General features: G+C 42.0%; 1 protein-coding gene across 1 annotated transcript in view; it reads left to right on the forward strand.

Moving 5' to 3' along the window:
* Window positions 1-17763: 17763 nt before the first annotated feature.
* Window positions 17764-23920, forward strand: part of Vps4b (vacuolar protein sorting 4 homolog B) — a 32324-nt gene continuing 26167 nt past the window's right edge. The window contains exon 1 of the mRNA XM_041648783.1: window positions 17764-17930. Within this exon, the coding sequence (XP_041504717.1) occupies window positions 17904-17930 (27 nt within the window). The 5' untranslated portion in view covers window positions 17764-17903. The remainder of the gene's footprint in view (window positions 17931-23920) is intronic.

A 23920-nucleotide genomic window follows, 5' to 3' on the forward strand; every position in this document is an offset into this window, starting at 1 on the left:
CCTGGAGTGCTATACGCCTTCTGCATAACAGTCAACCCGTTCAGGTCTCTTGAGTGACATCCTGGCCACGTGGATCACTTACATGATACTTTACACTCTGTGGTCTTTGAGGAGATCCACCCAGGCCACTTTGGATCACTTACGTGATACTTTACATTCCGTGGCCTTTGAGGGGATCCCCGGGCCACATGGATCACTTACATGATACTTTACACTCTGTAGTCTTTGAGGAGATCCCCGGGCCACGTGGATCACTTACATGATACTTTACACTCTGTAGTTTTTGAGGAGATCCCCGGGCCACGTGGATCACTTACGTGATACTTTACACTCCGTGGTCTTTGAGGGGATCCAACTTATGAATAAGCTAATGTCTCCCTCCAAGTTTCTTCTCCTGACCTAAATCTACCATTTGGGGACTCTTATGACATCCATTTTTTTTAGAGTGTCTCACTTGTCCCTGGCACAGTAAAACTGCTTTGTATTGGGATATTTCTTGTCTTAATAGAGACTGTATACTTTCTCTTTTAAGAAGGAGCTTGAAACTTTTGATTCTAAAAAGCACTACCATTGAAAAGATAGGCCCACAAACACGAATGAGAACTGAGCATTGCTGATTTTCATGTCTTTATGTATAATGCTCTCACATGTGGCACCTTAACACTGTACTTTTAATAACTGTGGACACATGGTCAGAATAATATATGGAAATTATCTGTGATTAACTCTAGAAACCTGTGTGTGCCTGTGAATATGTCATATGTGTATGTACAGGATCATGGGAGCAGACCAGAAATCAATATCAGGTGTCTTTCTCTATTGATGTCCATTTATTTATTTATTTATTTATTCATTCATTCATTCATTCATTCACTTATTTTTTGAGTCTCTCACTGAACGTGAAGCTCAATTCAACATGAGTAGCTGACCAGTAAACTTAAGGGACCCTCCTATATTTGCATCCTCGGTACACAGAACCACACCTAGATTTTTATGTCAGTGTTAGGGATCTGGATTTAAGTTCACAGTTTATTGGCCAAGCCATCTCCCTAGCCCCACATAGTATTATAGACCTACATTCCTCTTCACAAAACTTGCCACAACATTTTGCTTTGGGCTGCCTCCTACTGCCATCTACAGGTTACGGGTGGGTTGTGTGGGATAGCCTTCACTGCTCTAGTTTAGGTAAGCTGTAGAAATACCCAAGAGTACCAGAGCTGAAATTTTCCTATGAAAAACACGGTCATTTTACAGTTTCAAAAACTGCCATTGGCCAGGAATTATCCTTGGGAATAGTTTGCTTGGCACTAGATAGCTTATTTTCCCAGGATGACCTTAGGATATAATTTGGTAATGAGATCATTTGGCAACTTGGGCTCCAATACAGTGAAATTAAATAATTGAATTGGCAGTGGCTTTTAACTTACTCTTAGTTCTCCGATGTGGACTTTGGCCAAGATTATGAATAAATGTTTGGGCCTTTAAAACTTCTATTTTGTAATTATAATTTGAATAATATGAAAACAAAAAAGCTCTGTAGCACTGAGTGCCTTTATAGGGGCAAGTAAATTCCTTCACTGTATCCAGTTTCTGCAGCACAGTTCAGGCCCAGATTGCTTGTGCTCTTTGAATCCATGCATTTCTTAACTTCTCGTTTTAACTCCTGAAGCACACATTGTGTTTCCTGGTCATTTGAGGGCACAAAGGCTGATTTCTGCTTCATTTTTCCAACTGAGTACAGATTTTTCAGAAAGAAAGGACCATGTTGTATTTCTCCTCTGAATCTATTTGACATCAGTGTCAAGTGTAGCAGAGCCGTCAGAATCCCAGCCAGCACTGGTTGTCTCACTAGTTGAAAATGGCATTGGTTCATACATAACTGTGTCACCAAGTCTAATGCCTGTTCTTGGAGTCCTTTCCACACGGAGCATTCTCCCTTGCTGGGATGTTTGCTTATATGTCAGAGTGTGATCACTGTGCCTTCCACTGGGACCCAGTGGAAGGAAAAAACTGACTCCTATAGGAGCAGAAGCATGCACATGCTTACATACCACACACACATGCACAAAAATACATAAATATACACACATACATACATGTAAGCATGTATGCATGCACACACAAATAAAATAAATTTAAAAGAATTCCATATCGCATGTTTTAATCTAAAATTCAGCCTCCTTCCAGCTAGTGCAGGAATAGGAATATGAAATGTCTACCTTAAAATACTCGAAAACATCAGCTCCAAACAGTTCCTGGGTTTGTCAGTTTCTATTTTTTCTATCTCTTTTCTAGGTTTTATTTTTATGTATCTATGTGCAAGTATGTAACTGCAAGCACAGGTGCCTGTGGAGGCCAAGAGAAGAAACTGGGTCCCTTGGAGCCAGAGTTAACTGGTGGCTTTAGGCTACTTGACATGGGTACAGGGACCTGAACTTAGATCTTCAGCAAGAACACTACTCATCTGCTCAGCCATCTTTCTCGTCCCCCAAATCTATCTTCACATATTACACACAGAAGCTGACCACTCATACAGTATAACATTACCAGACTACTCATTGTAAGACTTCGCTCAAGCGGACCTTTTCCTCGGGGGGTCACTGCTCAGTCTTCATATACTCTGTCTGGAGTACTGTCTTCACTTAAAAACTCACCAAAGGGCTGATTAATCAATGTTCAGCTAATGACTGACTCATGAAGTTTCTCCATGTGTTCTACAAACAACTACAACCAATTTGTGCTTTTTCATGGGAAAAATTAAATCATTTAAAAAATATTTATAGTTGAGGATTGCTCAGTGGTTAAGAGTGCATTGTTCTTACAGAAGACCCAAGTTAAACTCCCAGTGCCCAGGTCAGGTGACTTAAACCACCTGTATCTGCAGCACCAGTTAAGCTCCCAGTGCCCAGGTCAGGTGACCTATAACCACCTGTAACTGCAGCACCAGGTGATTCACTCCCTTCTGGCAACTGTGTTGTGGGAAGCTGCTTGTTTGTCCTGGCCGCCCAGAACCTAAATAGCCACACAAAACTGTATTAATTAAATCATTGCTTGGCTCATTAGCTCTAGCTTCCTATTGGCTAACTCTTACATCTTAATTTAACTCATTTCTATCAATCTGTGTATCGCCACATGGCTGTGGCTTATCAGGTAAAATTCCCAGCTTGTCTCTGGTGGCTCCATGGCATCTCTTAGGCTCCACCCTTCTTCCTCCCAGCATTCAGTTCAGTCCTCCCCCACCTACCTAAGTTCTGTCCTATCAACAGGTCAAGGCAGTTTCTTTATTCATTAATGGTAATCACAGCACACAGAGGGGACTTCCACATTACAGCTGTACTCACATGCACATTCCCACGTGCATAAACCTCATGAAGATGACATTTAAAATTGGTCATCAGATCCTGTTTCAAAAAAGTTGATAGTATCAAGAACTGATATGTGTTGACATATGTTCATGGACTTTGAAAAGTGAAAGGAAGATGTCAGCAAAGCCAAGGTTTGGACAAAGATTTGCTTGACATGGGTACAGATGAGGTAAAGGAGGGCCAAGTGCACTGTTTCCAGAAAGAAAAGCACGCTGTGACAAAGTCAGGCTGGAGTCTTCTCTGGTGTGGCGCATGACTGCTGCTCTTATACTGCATTCCCTTTGTGTCTGTTAAACCCTGCTGGGTTGGCTTGATTTAAAAATCAAATGGAAATGCGAACCACTAACATGTACTATATTTCCCAGGAAAATGTTCTCTCAACTCAGAGAACAGCATGCCAAATTGCGTTGCTCATGTTGATAGTCACTAGCTTAATGATGACATTGTCACTATTTGGGAGATCATGCTATTCAGTGCTGAGTCATCCTATGACTGAACCTAGGTTCCGCTTCTGAAACTCTTCATTAATAAGTAAATGAAGGATGGTTTTGAACTAAAATGATTCCACCTCAATACTACTCTGTCCTAATTTCTTCCCTGTTGCTGTGATAAAATATCCAATGAAGCAACTTAAGGGAGAAAGGGTTTATTCCAAAAGTTCGAGATACGGCCCATCATGGCAGCAGTGAAGGCAGCAGGAGCTTGAAGCAGCTGGTCACTGTTGTGTACACTCAGGAAGAAGAAACCACTGAATACTTGGTCTCAGCTCACTTTCTCCTTTTAACAGTTCATGCTCTGAGCATAGGAAATGGTGCCGCCCAGAGTGGGCAGGTCTCTCCACCTCAGTTAACTTAATAAGACAAACCCCCACAGACACACGTGAGGCTATTTTCCAGGTGACTGAGTCTAATCTTTTGAGGTGACAGCTGAGATCAGCCATCCCATGCCCTCAGCCCACATATCTGTGTTAAGATGGTGACAATGATCATAAAGGAGTCTCTTTTCCTAGTAAAAAAAGACAGCTGGAAAAGTTAGTCTGAAGTTGTGCTCAAAAGAAAAATAAAGCTATTATGTCCTTTATGATCAGGATCGTAGTCCCTGGTAAGGTGCACAAGTGTCTGTATACACATGCCACCCATACTCCTGTAAACAACCCTAAAAAACCATAGGCACCTCTCTCTCTCTCTCTCTCTCTCTCTCTCTCTCTCTCTTTCTCTCTCTCTCTCTCTCTTTCATACAGAAAAGTAGAAAGGAGGCTAATTTGGAGAAGTAGAAGTGAACATGATAAAATTACACTACATACATATATGAAAATGTCATAGTGAAATTCTTTGTTACTTTAATTAATATGTGCTAATAACATTCAAAACGCTTTTTTTTTGGTTTTTTGAGACAGGGTTTCTCTGTGGTTTTTTTGGACGCTTTTTAAAAAACTTCTGTGAAGGTTGGAGAGGTTGCTCAATCAGTTAAGAATGTTTCCTGCTTTTCGCAAGGACCCAAGTTCAGATCCCAGCATCAAGTGGTTCACAATGACCTGTAACTCTCGCTCCAGAGGATCCAGCGCCCTTTTCTGCCCACCATGGATACCTGTACACACAAACAGAAAGTTGGAGAAGGTGTTATTGAATAAGGGGGTCATGCTCCAGCCCCAGCAGCAGCAGTACTTACCAGCTTTGGCCACATGGTCCTGGCTTTAGAGTCAAAGAAAGAAGAAAGGGGATATGGAATCTCTGTGTGACAAAGGAAAGCTGCAGAAGCCAGGCACATGTCAGGGGTGTCCTGAATGCAGGCCTAGAGAATTCATTGCATGAAGCTGTAAAGTTGAAGCCTGGATTGCCTTAGAGATCCCAAAATGTTGGAAATGCCAGATCTGCGGGATGCCTGATAAGAAATGCTGCTAACAAGGACTAGAACCAGCCCAGGAGGGAGAAGTGATGCAGTCAACACAACTGAAAGAAGCTGGAAACCTGAGGAGCTCTTTGATATCAGACATGGAGGTGGAGAGTTTGGAGCTTGCCCAGCTAGTTTTTGGTATTGCTTTGGTCTTGTATTTTCTTACTGTGCCCCCCTTTCCTCCATTTATGAATGGTAATAGATATCCTGTGTCATTATGTTGGAAGTACGCGATCTGCTTTTTTTATTTTATAGGGGATTACAGGACCCAGGTTCAATTCCTAGCACCTACATCTGAACTTCAGTTCTGGGAGATTGGATGCCCTCTTCTGACCTCCACAGGCATCAGGCAAGCATGAAGTACACAGAAATACAAAACACCCAAACGCATAAATAAAACAAAAATTTAAAAAGAAGTAAAACAAGTACCCTGAGTTGAAAGGGCTTGGTTTTCACAATACTTTAGTATATTCAGAAAGGTGTGCCTCTCTGAGTGGGCCAGCAGGTTTCTAGCCTGAGAATGCCCATGAGTCACCAGTCACAGGACCAGCCCTGCCAGTACTTGGCCTGCTTACCAGTTGTAGTCCAGGTCATGAGAGAGATGGAAACTCAACAAGTAGAGACCTGACTTGTGGGTATGCATGGGTGGCTGTGCAGGGTACAGAGAAGGTTTTACGACTATGCACTTTAAGTCTTCCACTTAAGACTGAGATGAATTCTGTTTATGAAACTGGATTTCATGGAAAACTCTTTGAAAGGCTGAATCCATAAACACCACCCATAAGATCCTTTCATTTCCAAAATTCCTGAAACCAGAAAGTGGTTCCCTGAAAGATTTCCCTTGAGGAAGGGAAGCTTCTTTGCTCAATTAACTTTGATTGTGTGAAAACACAATCTGTGGGTATGTGGCGAGGTAGGGGCAGAGGGAGTTATAAGACCATGTAAGGTTTAGTGCCCAGGGGATTAGTCTAGGAAGGTGAGGCTTTGGAGATCTACCCCTAGGAAGGAAGGATACTAAGCCAATGAGGGTAACAGATTGTTTCCTTATTCATGATTCACAAGCACTCAGCACACATCTAAGGGGAATTCAAGTTCCAAGGTACAGTGAGAATGAAGACATTTCCAAGACTTCATGAGGAAGTAACATTGGAACAGACACTTGAAGGATTTCTGTGTGTTTATTTAACAGGCTGAGCTAATCAAAAGCAATTGAAGAAAATGATCTACTATTAGCCAAACCCCATGAGGTAAGAAGTAAGCTTTGTGCCCCAGGAACACAAACAGGGAATGTCCTGTTGGCTCTATGCCCTCTCTCCTGAAGTGTAGAAGCAAGACATCAGGTACTTTATCCTATTACCTGCTTTCTCTTGATCCATTCTACAAGCGATACTCAGATCCTTCTTCATAAAGCCAATATCCCACCAGTCTAGAAAGACCAACAATGCTAGGCTTTCCCAAATCCTACTGGCTGCAGGGAAAGCCTGACACACAAAGCCTTATGCATCCAGAAGCATCTACTGATTCATTTCCAGCATCATTTCCTTCTTTTCTTTCTCCAAAGTGCTTCTGCTCCCTGCATGCCAACAGCCCATAAATGTGTTGGGTGACTTCCATCTGTGCATTTATTCTATCCTGACTGCTGTCTGAAATGGCCTGGTCTGGGGAAATCAATTTAAGAATTTGATATTCTGTTCAAATGACACTTCTTGTAGGTATCCCTACCCAAGTAATCAGAAATGAGCAGCCTCTCTACTGCCGTGGTGCATTCAATCTCTAGTTACCTGTCAGTTCTCAGATGATATTGTCCCTGAAGACAGGTGACCTGGGTTCACTCTCCAGCTCTGCAAAGTGTCTTCTTGATCACCCAATTAGCTTCTTTATTTATAAAAATTGGACACTTACTATCTTAAATAGGGTCTCTATTGATGCAACAAATACAATGACCAAAAAGGAAAGTTGAGGAGGAAAGGGCTTCTTGAGCTTACACTTCAGCATTGCTGTTCATCACTGAAGGAAGTCAAGACAGGAACTTCAACAGGGCAGGATCCTGGAGGCAGGAGCTGATGCAGAGGCCATGGAAGGGTACTGCTTACTGGTTTGTTTCCCAAGGCCTGCTCAGCCTTTCTTATAGATCCTAGGACAACCAGCACAGAATGGCACCGCCTAACATGGGCTGGGCCCTCCCTTATTTATCACTAAGAGCCTTTATTTTATAGAAGTTTGCAAACTTGGTCTTTCTGGTGTCCAACATATTGGAATAATTGGAGAGCCCCGAGTTAGTAAGAGTTAGGCTTTTATAGTAGCAAAGGAGATCTACTCTGTTGCGGGAGGTCCTTCCGCTCCTCCAGCCTATAGCCTCTGAGATACCAGCCCATTGGGGCGTGGTCTCTCTCCCTTTAAAAAAGGGGCTACTTCCCTTTGCGCTTCCTGCTCTGTTTCCGGTGACTAGACTCCTTCCTGATTGCGCAGAGGGCTGTTGTCTGGGATGGTTATCTGTAAGTCTTTTCCCCTTTAAATAAATACCACCCTATTAATCATAATTCCAAACTGGTGTGGCATTGTTTGCGACTTACGCCTTCACCTGGTGCCCAACGTTTGATCTTAGGACCTCTCCCCCCCCCCCCCCCCCCCCCCCCCCCCCCCCCCCCCGCTCTCGGCTACTGGCCATGAGTTCGGCTTGGCACGAGCCCCTCCCTTCCTCAGTCATGGCCTGTGCCTTGTGCGTGGAGCCAGCAGTTTAATATAAATTATCTCGCAGTGGCTTTTCTTGCTGCAGTTCTTTATATTTTCCCATTAGACACCTCAGATTGACTTCAAGTCCCCACGCACCCTATCGTCTGCCTCCCCACATGGATTTAAACTCCACAGGCCCGCGTAATCTCTGCCCGCGTGGTTTGCTCTTTTCTGAGTCCTTTTTAAATCTCCCTTGCAAGCACAGCTCTTAAGTGGTGCGAACCAGAGCACGCGGTTGCCGAAAGCTGCAACCCCTCAGGGTGACTCTGTCACATGTGGAGGCATAAGCGGCTTCCAGGTTGCTCTTCTGGGTTTCTGGTTCCGTCTATGGAATTGATTTAATTACATTTACTTTGTTGAGAAACTCGCATTTTCCAGTTTTTAACATCTACTAAGGCACTGAAACAGGACCCCGTTTTCATCGCGACTCGGCAACAGCGCCACCTGCTGGATAATAGGTAATATGGCAGTTTTCGTTTCTAATGCAAATTTTACTGCTTTGTTTTCACTAATACAATGGATTAGTAAATTTATATTTACTAATACTATGGATTATGTCATACAAGGTTTATATGATTATGGGGATACCTTAATTTGCTTGTTACTAGGTTTCAGTTTTCTTTTCCATATTCTATCATTAAGGAAGGATATGGCACTCCTAAGAACGATAGAATCTTTACAAACTAATAATGAACAGAAGAATATGGCACTCCTAAGAACGCTAGAATCTTTACGAACTAATAATGAACAACTATTTGACAGGATTAAAATTATTGAAAATCAGAGGTTATCTGAACAAGTGGATACTATGACAGACAAAATTGACTCCATATCCAAGGGTATTAGAAAGTTACCTGAAAGGGTTCAGGCTGTTGAATTTGACGTTCAGACTTTATCACAAAGTTTTGATAAGGTAACAGACAGAATGTACCTCCAAGGTGGGAATCTACATGATATACAAGAAAAGTTTAAGGAGGACATGTTATCTTTGAAGGAAAAAATTAAAGCTTTGGAATCACAGGTGCAGAATGGGGACCAAAAAATTGATACCTCAGTGAAATCACTGGAAACATATACAGGTCAGGAGATTCAGGATTTAAGAGAGACAATGATAAAAAGATTTGAAAAGATTGGTGTTGAAATAAGGAGTGGCGGGCTGCGTCCCCGGCACCCGGCCACCCCAACGGCTAGCTTTACCCAAAATAATTACATGGAAACTGTATTCTTTTAAACACCGCTTGGCCCATTTCTATCTAGCCTCTTCTAGGCTAGCTCTCGCACCTGGACTAGTCCATTTCTAATAATCTGCTGTAGCCCACGAGCTGGCTTACCAGGAATGATCTTAACCTGCCTCTGTCTGGAATGTGAGAGTCATGGCGACTCACTGACTCAGCTTCTTTCTCCCAACCTTCTGTTCTGTTCACTCCACCCACCAAAGGGTGGGCCTATCAAATGGGCCTAGCACTTTCTTTATTGCTTAACCAATGAAATCAACAGATTGATATATGACACTCCCACATCAGATTGGAGAAATTATTAGAGCTGGTGAACAGAGTAAGGAGGCACAAGGACAGGATACAATGCCTCCACCAGCTATTAGAACTGGCTTACCCAGGGTTCTAGTGACATACCCTATACTTAATTCTGACAAAGCATCAACTTCTAAAGGTTCAAAGGGAGTCAAAGAAGCTAGATGGACGCCAATAGCAATGAATGATCTGAAAGAAATTAAGCAAGCTGTTGTTAATTTTGGCTTGCACTCTGCATATGTAAAGGAAATGATAAGGACTTGGGCTTCTAATGCTAGAGTTACCCCCCATGATTTCCATCAGTTAGTGTCTGCAGTTTTAGACAATGGACCTTCCTTAATGTTTGGAATTTATTTCAGAGAAGAATCCAAACATATGGAACAGCAAGGAAGAGCAAAAAGTGTTGAGGTTTCCCAAGATCAAATTCTTGGTGTAGGAGAATATGCTGATCCACAGGTCCAAGCTCCTTATGGCGATGAAGTACTGTGTATATGTCACCAAGCAGCTTTAAATGCTTGGAATAGGATACAAGATCCAGAAAAAAGGGTTGAATCATATACCAGAATTAGGCAGGGACAGAGAGAACACTTTATTGACTTTTTGCAAAGATTAATTAAGGCTCTGGATATAGGGGTAACAGACCCAGAAGCAAGACAAATACTTCTTGAATCTCTAGCTTTTGAGAATGCAAACATAGAATGCAAAAAGATAATTGGGCCTTTAAAGTCTAGATCAGCACCTATGGATGAATGGATTCAGCATACAATGAATGTTGAGACGTTTAGCTATAATGATGAATCTTGGGTAGGAGAAGCGATTTCCAAAGCAATGAGGAGACATCAAACTGCCAGGTGTTTTAATTGTGGTAAATTAGGACATTTGCAAAGGGATTGCAGGCAAAGAATTTCTAGGAATAATATCTCTTCTGGGAATGACAAAAATAGGAGACTTCGGCCTTCAGGTATATGTAGGAGATGCGGTAAAGGCCGACATTGGTCCAACGAATGCAAGTCAACAACAGACAGACAGGGCAATCCGATATCATCGGGAAACTCCTTGAGGGGCCTCTCGCAGGCTCCCAAGCCAACAGTGGCCCAGTCATTCCCAGTCACAGTGGAGAACGTACCTCACCAAGGAAATTAAAAGATCCAATTTCTGCTGTAAAAAGTAATACTGGTCTAAATGATGAATTATGTGTGGAGGATGAGTCAAAAAACCCAGTAGGACAGAGTAAACGTATATTTTGGCAGACTTCTATTAACGATCAAAGACCAAAGCTAAGAGTCTGTATAAATTGCACTTTTATTGAAGGCTTATTAGACACAGGTGTGGATGTAAGTATCATTACCCCAGAATCTTGGCATCTGAATCGGCCTCTTCAAGAGGTAGATGTTCAGTTCCTGGGAATTGAAACCCTATCTCGTGTAAAACAAAGCACAAGATGGATTGAATGCATAGGGCTCGAAGGGCAAATAGGAAGACTAAGGCCATATATAGCCAATATTGCCATAAATTTATGGGGCCATGACCTGCTACAGCAATGGAATACCCAGATTAACATTCCTGTAGTTCCAGGAACTCATAATTCTGGGAAAGATATGATGAGGTATTATGGAAAAAGGTCACCAGCCATTCAGGCTGTACAAGAACATACAGCAGATACCAAACCTTTAGAGGTACCAACAGCCCTACCTTTAAAATGGCTAACTGAGAAGCCAATATGGATCAAACAGTGGCCTCTAGCTGAAGATAAATTACAGGCATTGGAACAGCTGGTGCAAGAGCAACTAGATGCTCACCATATTGAAGAATCAACCAGCCCTTGGAATTCTCCTGTGTTTGTTGTAAAAAAAAGAAATCTGGTAAATGGAGAATGGTGACAGATTTAAGAGCTGTCAACAAGGTAATTCAACCTATGGGCCCACTACAATCTGGAATTTCTTTGCCGTCTCTGCTACCAAAAGGATGGCCTCCTATAGTTATTGATTTGAAAGATTGTTTTTTCACTATACCGTTACAAGAAAAGGATAGAGAAAAATTTGCCTTCACAGTGCCTATTTATAATAATTCTCAGCCTAATAGAAGATATCAATGGACTGTCCTCCCACAGGGTATGCTCAATAGTCCTACATTGTGCCAATATTTTGTAAGTAAGCCATTGGAAATAATTCATAAACAATTCCCCAAGTCCATAATTTATCATTACATGGATGACATCTTGTTATCTGATTCAAATAAAGATACTTTAGAAAGGATGTTTGAAGAAGTAAAGAAAGTCTTGCCTAGGTGGGGATTACAAATTGCCCCTGAAAAGATTCAAAGAGGAAATTCTATTAATTACCTAGGTTACAGAATAGGGTTAGAGAACATTAAAACGCAAAAGGCACAAATTAGGAGAGACCGGTTAAAGACTCTTAATGACTTCCAAAGATTGTTAGGAGACATTTCCAGTCTATGACCAGCTGTTGGGATAACACCTGATCTAATAGTTCATTTAAACAAAACCTTAGATGGTGATAAAGATTTGAATAGTCCAAGAAAACTGACAGCTGAAGCAGAAAAGGAACTGACAATGATTGAGGAAAAATTACAGGAGGCACATGTGGATAGAGGAACCCAAATCTTAGCTGCATCCTTGTCATATTGCCTTCCAGAATTTCTCCTACAGGGATTCTAATGCAGAGGGAAGATATTATTTTAGAGTGGATATTTATACCTAATAAACCAAGTAAAAAATTAAAAACTTATGTGGAAAAAGTCTCTGAATTAATCATAAAAGGTAAGCTGAGACTTCGTCAACTAGCAGGTATAGACCCAGCAGAAATTATAGTGCCTTTTACTACTGAAGAAATAAAAAAGTTATGGGAAGACAATGAACCATGGCAAAGAGCTTGTGCTAATTTTTTGGGAGAAATTAATAGCAACTATCCCAAAAGTGGTAGACTTAACCTCATAAATAGAACTTCTTGGATTCTTCCTAGAATTATACGTGATGCTCCAATAACTGGAGCTCGTATGTTCTATACTGATGCAAATAAATCAGGGAAAGCAGGTTACAAGTCAGATGAATTGAGTGAGGTGGAATAAAGCCCTTATAATTCTGTACAGAAGGCAGAATTACATGCCATTCTTATGGTGCTTAGGGATTTTAAAAAACCTCTTAATATAGTTACAGATTCACAATATGTAGAAAGAGTTGTCTTGCATATTGAAACCGCTGAATTTATACCAGATGACACAGAGTTGACTTCATTGTTTATCCAGGTACAAGACATAATCAGGAACAGGCTTTGTCCGACGTATATAACACATATCCAGTCCCATACAGGTCTGCATGGTCCTCTAGCACAAGGCAACGCTGAAATTGATCAATTATTGATTGGAAGTGTGTTGCAGGCCTCAGAATTTCATAAAAAGCATCATGTCAATAGTAAAGGCCTAAAGAAAGAATTTTCCATTACATGGCAACAAGCTAAGGACATTATAAAGACATGTCCTACTTGTTCTTTCTATAATCAAACACCATTGCCTGCAGGGAGTAACCCAAAGGGTACTAAGAGAAATGAAATCTGGCAGATGGATGTGTTCCACTTTATGGAATTTGGTAAATTAAAATATGTACACCACACCATAGACACATATTCAGGTTTTCAATGGGCTACTGCCCTGAGCTCAGAAAAGGCTGATTCAGTAATCACACATTTATTGGAAGTTATGGCCATCATGGGTATACCTGCACAAGTAAAAATAGATAATGGTCCAGCATATGTATATAAGAAAATGAAACGCTTTTTTGATTATTATAATATAAAACACATTACAGGTATACCAAATAATCCTACAGGTCAGGCAGTTATAGAAAGATCAAATCGTACTATAAAGGATATGCTGAACAAACAGAAAGGGACCGAAAATACGCCCAGAAATAGATTACATAATGCTTTATTAACCTTGAATTTTCTTAACTCTAATGAGAAAGGAACGACAGCAGCAGAAAGACATTGGATAATGGAAAAGTCTGCTGAACTAAATCAACCGATTTATTTCAAAGATGTGCTGACCTCTCAATGGAAGCCAGGAGATGTGCTACATTGGGGAAGGGGTTTTGCTCTTGTTTCCACAGGAGAAGAAAAATTGTGGATACCATCAAAATTAATAAAAGTTTCGACTGAAGAGTAGAAACCTCTTGGAAAGGAGAAATGACAACTCATCCACAATGATGATATTACAGGTGGTAAGAAAAACATATAGAATGGGGGCAGAGTTCTGTTCTTATCTCCACAGGAAAACACTCATCTTTGAAAAATTCAAGGGGCCCTGGATGTTTGGATACTGACAGATGGAAAAATACCTGCTCAATAGGAAATATCAAGAAAACTGAATGGGTTGTGTAAGTAAAATATATTAAACCATATTTCTAAATTTATAGAGCTGGTTTTGAAGTTGGCTCAGTCCCTCTCCAATTCCAAGCCTGTTAGTAAGAGAAAAACCCAGAGTTTCTGGAGTTTCTGTCTCATGTCAAGAGCCATGATATGGTACAGTAAGTAATATGAGTTTAGAAAACATCTTTGCTTTTCTTCATATCTATCATACTTTTCATTGAATATATCTATCATGCCTTTCATTGAAAACCATCATTTTACTTTCACAGGGTCCCCCAGAAAGAACGTCGCCCCCATGACAGCTGGAAGTAATTCTAGAGGACGACGTCCCCTCTCCCAGTAAAGTTTGCCCTTGGGTTTAGGGACATCATTTAGGGGTTGATTATAATTAGTATACGGTTGAGGGTTAGGGAAGGAATTTTATAAGCTCAGGGATCATTTTGAAAAAAAAAAGAGGGATGATGGGATAATAGATTTGTAATTGTGAGTTACTGTTTTTAGACAAATATATTGGTATAGATTCTTGTATATTGATACAAAGTTAAATTATATTGACTATTGTATGCATGCATGTTTCTACCTCTGTTTAAAATATTTTTATGTATTGACATATATTGTATTGATATATTTATATATATATTGTATATATTTACCATATTGCAGTGTACATTTCTACCTCTGATTAAGATACTTATATATTGTTTGTGTATTGATATATATTTACCATATTGCAATGTATATTTGTATATTGTTTATATTTGGAGGTCATTGTCCTCATTTGTTTCACAGTCGTTTATTGTCTTAGTCTTTAAGTTAGATAGATATTGAGAATTATATAGATTAATAGTCATCTAAGTTTGTCATTTATAATTAGACTAATCAAGTTCATTAGATATATAGAGATTATACTCAGTATAGATAATCTTCAACTTCTTCAAAGAGCTGTAGAAAATGGCCTTTAATCTAACTCAGAGTTTTGTGGTAGTGAGACACAATTGCTCCTGGCAACACCGCTCTATTCCCGAGAGAATGTTGAGCACCAAAGACACTCCACCTGGAGCCTTTTTTTTTTTTTTTTTGGCAGAACTGGCCTTTGGGCAAAGAAATGCCCATACCTTAACCACTGACAGAGATACAGAGCATGCATCAATGGATAAAACAGGACTGTCATATCCTACCATGACAGGGTAAGATAGTTTTGAAAAGTTGCTTGCCTTTGAAAATGGTATGTCAGTTATGTTAGGCCTTAGCCAAAGTTGGTTGCTTCAACGCTGCTAACGTGACTTTGGGTGATTGCCCAGGTTGCTAGATGTCTCTGTGATTTGTTGCATGTTTTGGAAGTTGTTTTACTGAACTTCCTAATTACCCAGGTAACATTATTTCCCTTCTCAGATCTTTGATGGGGTTGAAGACTATATAAATGTAGTTACTTTTCTCTCATGACTTGGCCAAGTTATTTATTATACAAGACCTAAGCTAGTTAGAATAGGATATTTGTACTTATTGTATATAATTTCGTAGTAGGTTTAGAACTCTCTTACTTAAACAAAAGGGGGAGGTGTTGCGGGAGGTCCTTCCGCTCCTCCAGACTATAGCCACTGAGATACCAGCCCATTGGGGCGTGGTCTCTCTCCCTTTAAAAAAGCGGCTACTTCCCTTCTCGCCCCTTTTCGCTTCCTGCTCCGTTTCCGGCTACTAGACTCCTTCCTGATTGCGCAGAGGGCTGTTGCCTGGGACGGTTATCTGTAAGTCTTTTCCCCTTTAAATAAATATCACCCTATTAATCATAATTCCAAACTGGTGTGGCATTGTTTGCGACTTACGCCTTCACTACTCCTTTATAGTAGTAAAGGGCGTGAGGGTTTTCTGAGGTTCAGGACCCCTGATTTGCTGACCCCTGATTTGTCTAGGGGGTGTCCTATCCTGGTGAGTGTGTGCTGGCCTGTGATACTATCTACTATGGTTGGAATGTTAGGAATTTCCTTGGGATGATCTGTTCTTGGGTGGTACCTGGGTAATCTCAGTTTGTGGTCCTTCCTACACCCAGGGTAAACTACTGAGACTCAGGCCTCGATTAAGCTTAACAGGACTGGGTTCCACTGTTTCTCTTAAGCTTAGCATAGCTGAGTCTTTGGTGACCTTGACGTTGTAAGGCTGTTTATTTTACAGAAGCAGAAACAGCCTGTGAGGACTTTCTCATTTTTTTCTCCTAACTGACTGGAGTTATGGGTTTGGAGGAATAACATCACAGAGAAAATGTGCCTTCCTCACTGCACATGGAGAGAACATCTTATGACACTGGCTGATGTCCAGTTTCTAGAACAGACTGGCTCAGGGTGACGATACTCGATACATCTCAACAGGGTCTTCAGTCTAACATTTAGACTACGGAGCAAGAACATGAACAGTGTGTTGATGCCTACTTAGCATTTGTATTTAGTTTCACGAGGTGTTTAGGAATTGAAAGGCTGAGGGCACAGTTTATTTATGGAGGGCATGCTTAAGGCAAAGGATTCTTGGAGTCAACCTCCATCAGTGCACAAAAGAAAAATATTTCAGAAATGGAACTGATAGGTAAGTTAGAGTCTGGTCATATTTTCAGGAAAAGTCAAGCTTATTTGGCCATCACTGGGAACCAGTAGCTGATTTTAAGCAATAAATTAAGCAGCTTACTAATTATCAAATGCCCTGCATCCTCAGGTTGGGTTTCCATTGTAGTTTATTGGGAAAGGAGAAACGAGAAGCAAGAACTAAGTTGCAGGGCAGAGGGGTGAGCTCTGAGCCTTGAGCCTGAATGCGGCAAGTTTGGTGATGCCAAACAGAAAGCAAAGAACAAAACTTGTGGTAGAAGGTAATTAATTTGGCTTTGACACAGCAAATAAAACCCTGTGGATGGATCTTGGGAAGGACATAGCAAATGCAAGGCAGAGGACAGAGTGGGCTTCAAAATTTTGACTTTAAGACATTTCTGTCTATGGACACTTTCAGTAAGAGGATGAATGGAGATGGTGTAGCGGGAAGATATGACTTGAGAAAATTCGGTACCTAGAGGAGGGTGAGTAGGAGCCAATAGAAAATGTAGGAGCAACTACAAAAGAGCATCTTCAAGGGTGGTTGAGCACGATATTAAAGAGGAAAGACAGTCCGTATGATACGAAACGGGTAAGCGCATACAGAGGAAGTACAATTATGGAGCGATAAACACCTATTCTACTCTGCTCTAAGAAGCCTAGCCAGGAACAAAGGAAGAAAATGGGGACTGTGCAGTGAACTGAGGAAAAGAAATATTTCATTTCTGCTTCTAATCCTGATATGTACACCACTGAGGTCGTTACCCTCTAGAGCCAATAACTTACTTTGCATATTATAACTGGTATTTTACATACTCGGTCTGCAAGACAGGTTTCAGCAGACTGCTTCATCGCCAGATCTAAAGCGCAGAGGCAGTGGCTGCGCAGAACGTTTTCACATAAATCTTCCAAAGCTTCCCGAGCCAACAGCGCGACCAGACCCATCACATCCTCACGACGAATAAAAACATTTAAAAGAAGTTTCACACACCCGTGACTGCATTACCCTGTCACTGCAAGTCGCCCCACCCTTCAGGACTGAACTCGCCCTGAGCTGGCGTTCGCCCTCACTTCCGCCAGGCCTGGATTGGCATCTTGACTTCCTGTTCTTATCTCGCGCGAGCTCATTTGTGGCGAGATGCATCCTGGGTGACTAGTTAGCGCGCGTGTGGATGACGAAGCGGAAGTGCCGGCCGGGAGGCGGGACCAGAGCCCAAAGGGGCTCGGGATTGCGGAAATTCTGTGGGGAGGGTCGGGTGGCTGGCGGAGTCCGTCGTAGATTTACAGCTCCAGAGCCGAGGCTGCTGCTCGGGGTCTCAGAGCCACCGCATCCGGCGGAGTGCGACTGTGACCCGAGCGCGACTCGACGGTACCGCTGCCGGTGGTCCTCGGCCCGCGCTCCTCCGCAGGGACCCGCCTCGGAGCTCCACCATGGCGTCCACGAACACCAACCTCCAGGTACCTCGGCCCTCCTCAGCCTCTCTAAAGAGCCGGGCCGGGGGCGGTGCGGGGAGGGTGGGGGCGGGGAGCGGAAAACGGCCGCGCCCCTGTCCCGGGCCCAGGCAGGCGGGGACCCTGCTGCGGAGAAGGGGCACTTCCCAAATGGGTTGGCCTTGCTGGCTCCCGTGCCTCACCGTGGTCTGTCTGGAGGACTCTTGATTTGCTGATGACATTGAAAAACAAACCAGCAGAGTTGGGCCGAACTGGGCAGATCTCTCCAATCAGGAAGAGCTCCAGTTTCTCTACCAGGAAGAAAGGAAATGTATAATTTTGGCAAAGCACTACTCTGGACAGTTTGGAATAGGGTCGTCTTGGTTTCTCATGCTGATAAACACAAAGCTCTTCCAGGTATTTGGTGAATGTAAATACGAAAATAGCCCAAGAACCTGAGGTTGGAGCCACCCCCATGGATTCGTTAAGAATATGTTTTTATGTATGTTCTCCCAGATTGCATTATTTAAGACCAGGGAGTATTTTAATCTGTATCTTCACTTCCTGCCTTCACCGGAAAAAGAAAAAGTGTTTTGTATGTAAATTTTGGATTCCTAAGATAGCTAATGTTAGGAAAAGATTTTTGCTCCTTCGTGGGACGGCATTCATTGACAGATGTTTGCGGCACTGTCTGCCAACATGGGATTGTCAGTGGGATTGAATGTGCCTTGGTATCCAAGACTTCTAGCCCAGGAGGTTAGTTATTTGTCAGAGAGTAGAACGAAATACCCTCCAATCGATCTTTTGGTAGTTTCTCCAATAGTTACTTGTTGAGTGTTTGGTATAAGTAGCAATGATAATGTAAACGTAGAATAATTGATTGTGAAGAAATTCCACCTGAAGGAGGGCCCTTTAAACAGAGATCAGTACACACAAAGAATGGGTGGAGAGGCTTGACTGGTGCTCCTGTTGGGAAGTTCAGCCTAAAAGATTATTAAAATGTTTGCTATCTTTAGTAAACTCTAACTGCAAACATTAACCATGTTTCTGAAAATTGAGTTCACTGTTGATGTGTGTGTTTATCTTTTCTACCAAGTTTTTGTAAATCTATTTTTTTGTAACCCTATTCAGAAAATGTTGTTTGGATTTAGTTTGGTTGGTTTGGGGGTTTAGGGGCTTTTTTTTGTTGGTGATGGTGGTTTCAGCCGACTTTTCTCCACCAGCCTTTTCAGCTTTCTAGCTGGGAAATTCAGATGGAGAACTGCTAAATGAGCAGCCTTCCCAAGGAACAAAGCAAAACATCTTTGTAGACACGTTCAACCTAGTGCAGGATGCAAAGAACTAAAACAAAAAATGGTTCCGTAAGTACAGTAACAGGATTAGAGGTTAGTGTGGGTCAGCATCCAGGGAGGTGCAGCTCACTCTCCCAAGGACAAATGAGAAACGTTTCACAGAGAGGTGGTGTGATCTCAGATAGAGTGAACTAGCTCCGGTCGTCTCAGTGTTGGATGTGATCTCATTGAATCCTCAGGACAGCTCTTCAAGCTGAATGCTACTCCAGTTTCACGGGATTAAAAACTTGAACTTCTCGATCCTGTAGTGCTGAAAGACATGCAGCTAATTAGTGTCGAGGTTAGTTTTGATCCAGGTCTGTGTGCTTACAAGCATGCGGGGTTTTTTCACTGCAAGATTCTGGTTCTTTGAAGAAGAATGGTTAATGCTTTCCAGGTAGAAAAAAAAATGCAGAAACATAATTTTTAAAAAAAGTAAAACAAAACAAAAAACCTTGTAGAGAGATGGAGAAAACTCCAAGTAAAAGAACATGAAGTAAAACTCGAAGATGACCCAGTCCTAAATATTTGTTGTCCATATAAAACTGTTAAGATTTGGGGAATTGTGTGTGTGTGCGCGCCCACATGTGTGTGCAGAAAGCAACTGACAGAACACAGTGTAATCATTAGAAACATGTACAGGCAGTCATAGGAATCTAGACAAGTTGGTTTTGGGGAGTATGTTGCACCAGGAGGGCCATACTAGCACTGAAGCCTTGAGAAGCTGGGGTTTTACAGGGGGACAATGTCAGGGTCCTTTGTATGTGTGTCTTGTGCCTTGGTTTGGGTTATACCAGCATGACAGGAACTCAGTGTGCAAGGAAGGAGCCAGAATTCCTAACAGTCACCAGGAGTTTGTGCTGCATCTTATGTTGGGTCCTCATTCTGCTGTACGTGGATGAACAGTGGAGAGGCATTTTCATGCTTTTGTTTCAGAATCAAACTTTAATCTGCATACAGTAACATCTGACTGGTAGCCAGTATGAATGAAAGGAGACCAGTTACAAGACAGGGGTCTGTGTGGTGGAAGGTGGTGACTGGCCAAATTAGGGTGGTCCCTATTTTATTTTATTTTTTTATTATTTATTTTTTTTATTTTTTGGTTTTTCGAGACAGGGTTTCTCTGTGGCTTTGGAGCCTGTCCTGGAACTAGCTCTGTAGACCAGGCTGGTCTCGAACTCACAGAGATCCGCCTGTCTCTGCCTCCCGAGTGCTGGGATTAAAGGCGTGCACCACCATCACCCGGCCGGTGGTCCCTATTTTAAATACCAAAGAAAGGCTGGTGCAGAGAAAATTTTAAGAAAGAAAATAGTTCAGTCTGTGTCTTAAATTAAAAAGTGAGAGAGGAGGAATTAGAATCTGGGTTTTCGGCGGGGCGGGGGCAAAAAAAAAAGAATCTGGGTTTTCTACAAACATTCTCGGCTGACTATTAGAATGGATATAAGTTGGTTCTGAAGATAAAGACAAGCATGCATGGAGAGAAGAAAAAGAAATTGAGTTCTGAACTAAGTTTGAAATGTTTGTTGAGACAGCCAGATGGAAATGCCAAGTGAGCATTTCATATATATGTGCTTGGGGACTGCACCAGCAATAAGGATCTGGAAGTTCAGCAGAAAGGTGGTGGACACAGAGAGTCCCATCTTGGAGAATTTACAGAATGAGAAGAATATAGCGTGTATTCTATAGCGTATCAGAGACACTGGAAAATAATCACAGCACAGTAAGTATCTGGTGGTGTAATAAAGACCAAGAAAGGAGATACTGTTCAGTATTTGTTACTAGTGCTGTGTCCTATAGAGAGGAAGTTGGATGAGCAAGTGCATTCACGGTCAAAAGACAGCATTTCAGGAATAGGAGCTAAAGAAACTCAAATGAACTTGGGGCTTTCTCTGGGACTTTGTTGTCGAGGTGCTAAGGTGGCAGCTAGAGAGAAGTCTAGGATCCCAAGAAAGCTGGTGTGTTATAGTGGAATATTGTATCTATTGATCTGAGACAGAACTTAAACATGTTTTTCTTCAGGGGAGGCCCCAACCAAAAAGGGAAGGGCTGGGCAGAACAGTCCAGTGGTGTGTCACTAATGGAGTGAGTAAACATCAAAGGGTATGATGGAAACGGACTCTTGAGCATAGAGGAAAGTCAGCCTTTGCAGATGGGGTTGGAACGTCTTTGTCCGGATGCTATTTTCTAGGATAGATACTCCATGATCTACTCAGAAAAAGCCAATCTCGGATCTTCTGGACCTTTGTACTTTATATTGATGGCTAGGACCTGACTGACCCTGGGGCAGTGAAGTCACTCGGTCATATGCCAGCCCTATGCTGATGCATGAAAAAGTGAAGGCATAACCCCTGACTTTGTGAAGCTTTTCATCTAGTGAGGGAGACAGAGAGCAAAGAGACAAATAATTATAGCAACCTGGAACATTTTATTCATAGGAATGATGTGGACATCGTGATCAAAATGGAATAAATTTGGAAATCAACTTCATAAAGATTGTCAGCCCTGAGTCCTTAAAAACATTCCATGTGGAGAGGGCATAAATAGAACCGAGACTCAGACCAAATTCTGAGGGAGGGATGTCAGTCGCAGATGTCAGGGTACAAATCCTGAGGCCGAGCTGCTTGTGTGCTCTCGGAAATACCCAGAGAAGAGGGATTGTTGTTAGGGGTGACAGGAATAACCAAAGAGCAGAGTTGCCTGGAGTTTCCCCCTCATTGAGCAACTTAACAGTGCGCCCATCATTTACAGTGCCATTCTAGGCTCCAAGGCTCTCAGCAGAGAAGTCTGTCTTCATGGGATTACTGAGGAGGTTGCCTGTGAGTGCAAACAACAGCCGCTGCATCCATAGTGATGGGAGAAAAGCGGGAAAGAAAGCTGACAGAGGAATAGAACCCAGCCTGAGGTTAGAAGATTCAGGGAGCCTTTTCTGAGGGGTGGCCAGCTGAAGTAGGACTAGAATGATCCAGTACAGAGCTAGGGACTGTGGCATGTAAGGCCATATAGACCATGCTCCAGCGTTTATATTCTGCTGCTTGCAGCAGAGAGCCATCAAAGTGTGGCAAGAGCGGAAGCAGGCTGACTGCCCACACCTATGTGTGAGTCACAGCAAAAACGAGTGTGTTGGGGTGACATGGGGGAAATGCAAAGAACAGCTCCCTCTTCAGAGACATGCTGGACAGTTTCACGTGCAGGATGCCACCAAAACGCAGGGCCAAATGGGGCATTCATCACCGATCAGACTTTAAAAGGATTCAACGTGCAAGACTGTTTTAGACTATGTATTCCATACACTGTTTGACACCAGATACCTAAATAAGAGTTGTGCTGTAAGCTAGGCATGGCGGAATGTATGTGTTATCCCAGCAACTCTGGAGTATAAGACTGGAGGATTGCTTGAGTGCATAAGTTTAAGACCAGCTTGAGCAGCATAGCAAAATCTTGTCTTAAAAAAGTGAGATAAGGTTTTAGCATGTCATACTGGGCTTGTAGCAACCCACAATTGCCCACTGTGGGCTAAGTGACAGAAATGAGTGACTAAAGAAACATAGCATTTCACAATAATCTGCAGAAAATTTTGTCTGAATAAGGACAATATTTATTTCTGCCTTGTGGCCTAAGCACTAAGCCCTTAGAGCATATGGTTGTGTGCGCTGTTGTCCTGAGCACCTGGTAACCATGTCTATGACTTTTACATTTATATCCTGCCTAGTTAAAACATGGGAAGACTTGCCCTCACATTCTCACTGTTTGACCTGTGAAGCATAAAACTAGTTCCTTTTTGTCAGTTCCAAAACATTGTAAGAGAAATGTAGCCCCACCTGCGTCTCTACATCAGCACATGCTTCCAAGTCTAATGGTATTCCTGCATGTGAGTGGCTGTGGAGTTTTGAGTGATTTTCATATTATTTATGTTCTTATGTTTAGTGTAGCCTAAGAGTATTATTCATATATTCTCATTCCCCATTTGTTCTTATTTCTGTTAGATACAGTTTACTACCTAATTTAACCAAATTAGAATATTTTACTTTGATTTTTTTATTATGACTTTTGTGTGTGTGTGCCACACAAACATGTGCCTTAGGAAAGGTCAGAGGGTGACTTTGAGGAATTTACTCTCATTTTCTATCGTATGGTTCCCAGGAATCAAACTCAAGTCATTAGTGTTGGTGGTAGGCACCCTACCCACTATGCCAGCTCATCAGTTCCATGCCTACACCCCCCACCCATTGGAGTGTTTTAATAATTCATGGCTCTTTATTTTCATATGTCTGCAAATGTTTTACATTAGAATTTATTTTATGTGTATGGGAGTATTGCCTGTATTGTGTCTGTGCTTCCTTTTTGTTTTTAATGCCCATGAAGACTAGAAGAGGGCATTGGATTTCCTGAAAATGAAGTTACAGATGGTTGTGAGCTATGGATGGAGGTTCTGGGAACTGAATGCTGGTCCTCTAGAAGAGCAGCGAGTGCTTTAACGCCCCCCCCCCCATGTTTCTCCAGCCCCTAAATTACAAAGCTTCATCAGTGTTATTTTGACCTAATGTGCCATTGTAAGAAGTGTGAAGTATTCAGTGTACCCTTCCCCTAGTTGCATGTTGTAAACTAGTACAGTCAGGGTATTGATGTTGACACATTGAGTAGCTCTTACTCATTCCCCACTTTGACGTGTGCTTCCACTTCTGTCAG

The sequence above is a fragment of the Microtus oregoni genome, unplaced genomic scaffold, assembly GCF_018167655.1.
Source record: "Microtus oregoni isolate MIOR12 unplaced genomic scaffold, Mior012 000003F_ref0000135, whole genome shotgun sequence".
Lineage (NCBI taxonomy): Eukaryota > Metazoa > Chordata > Mammalia > Rodentia > Cricetidae > Microtus > Microtus oregoni.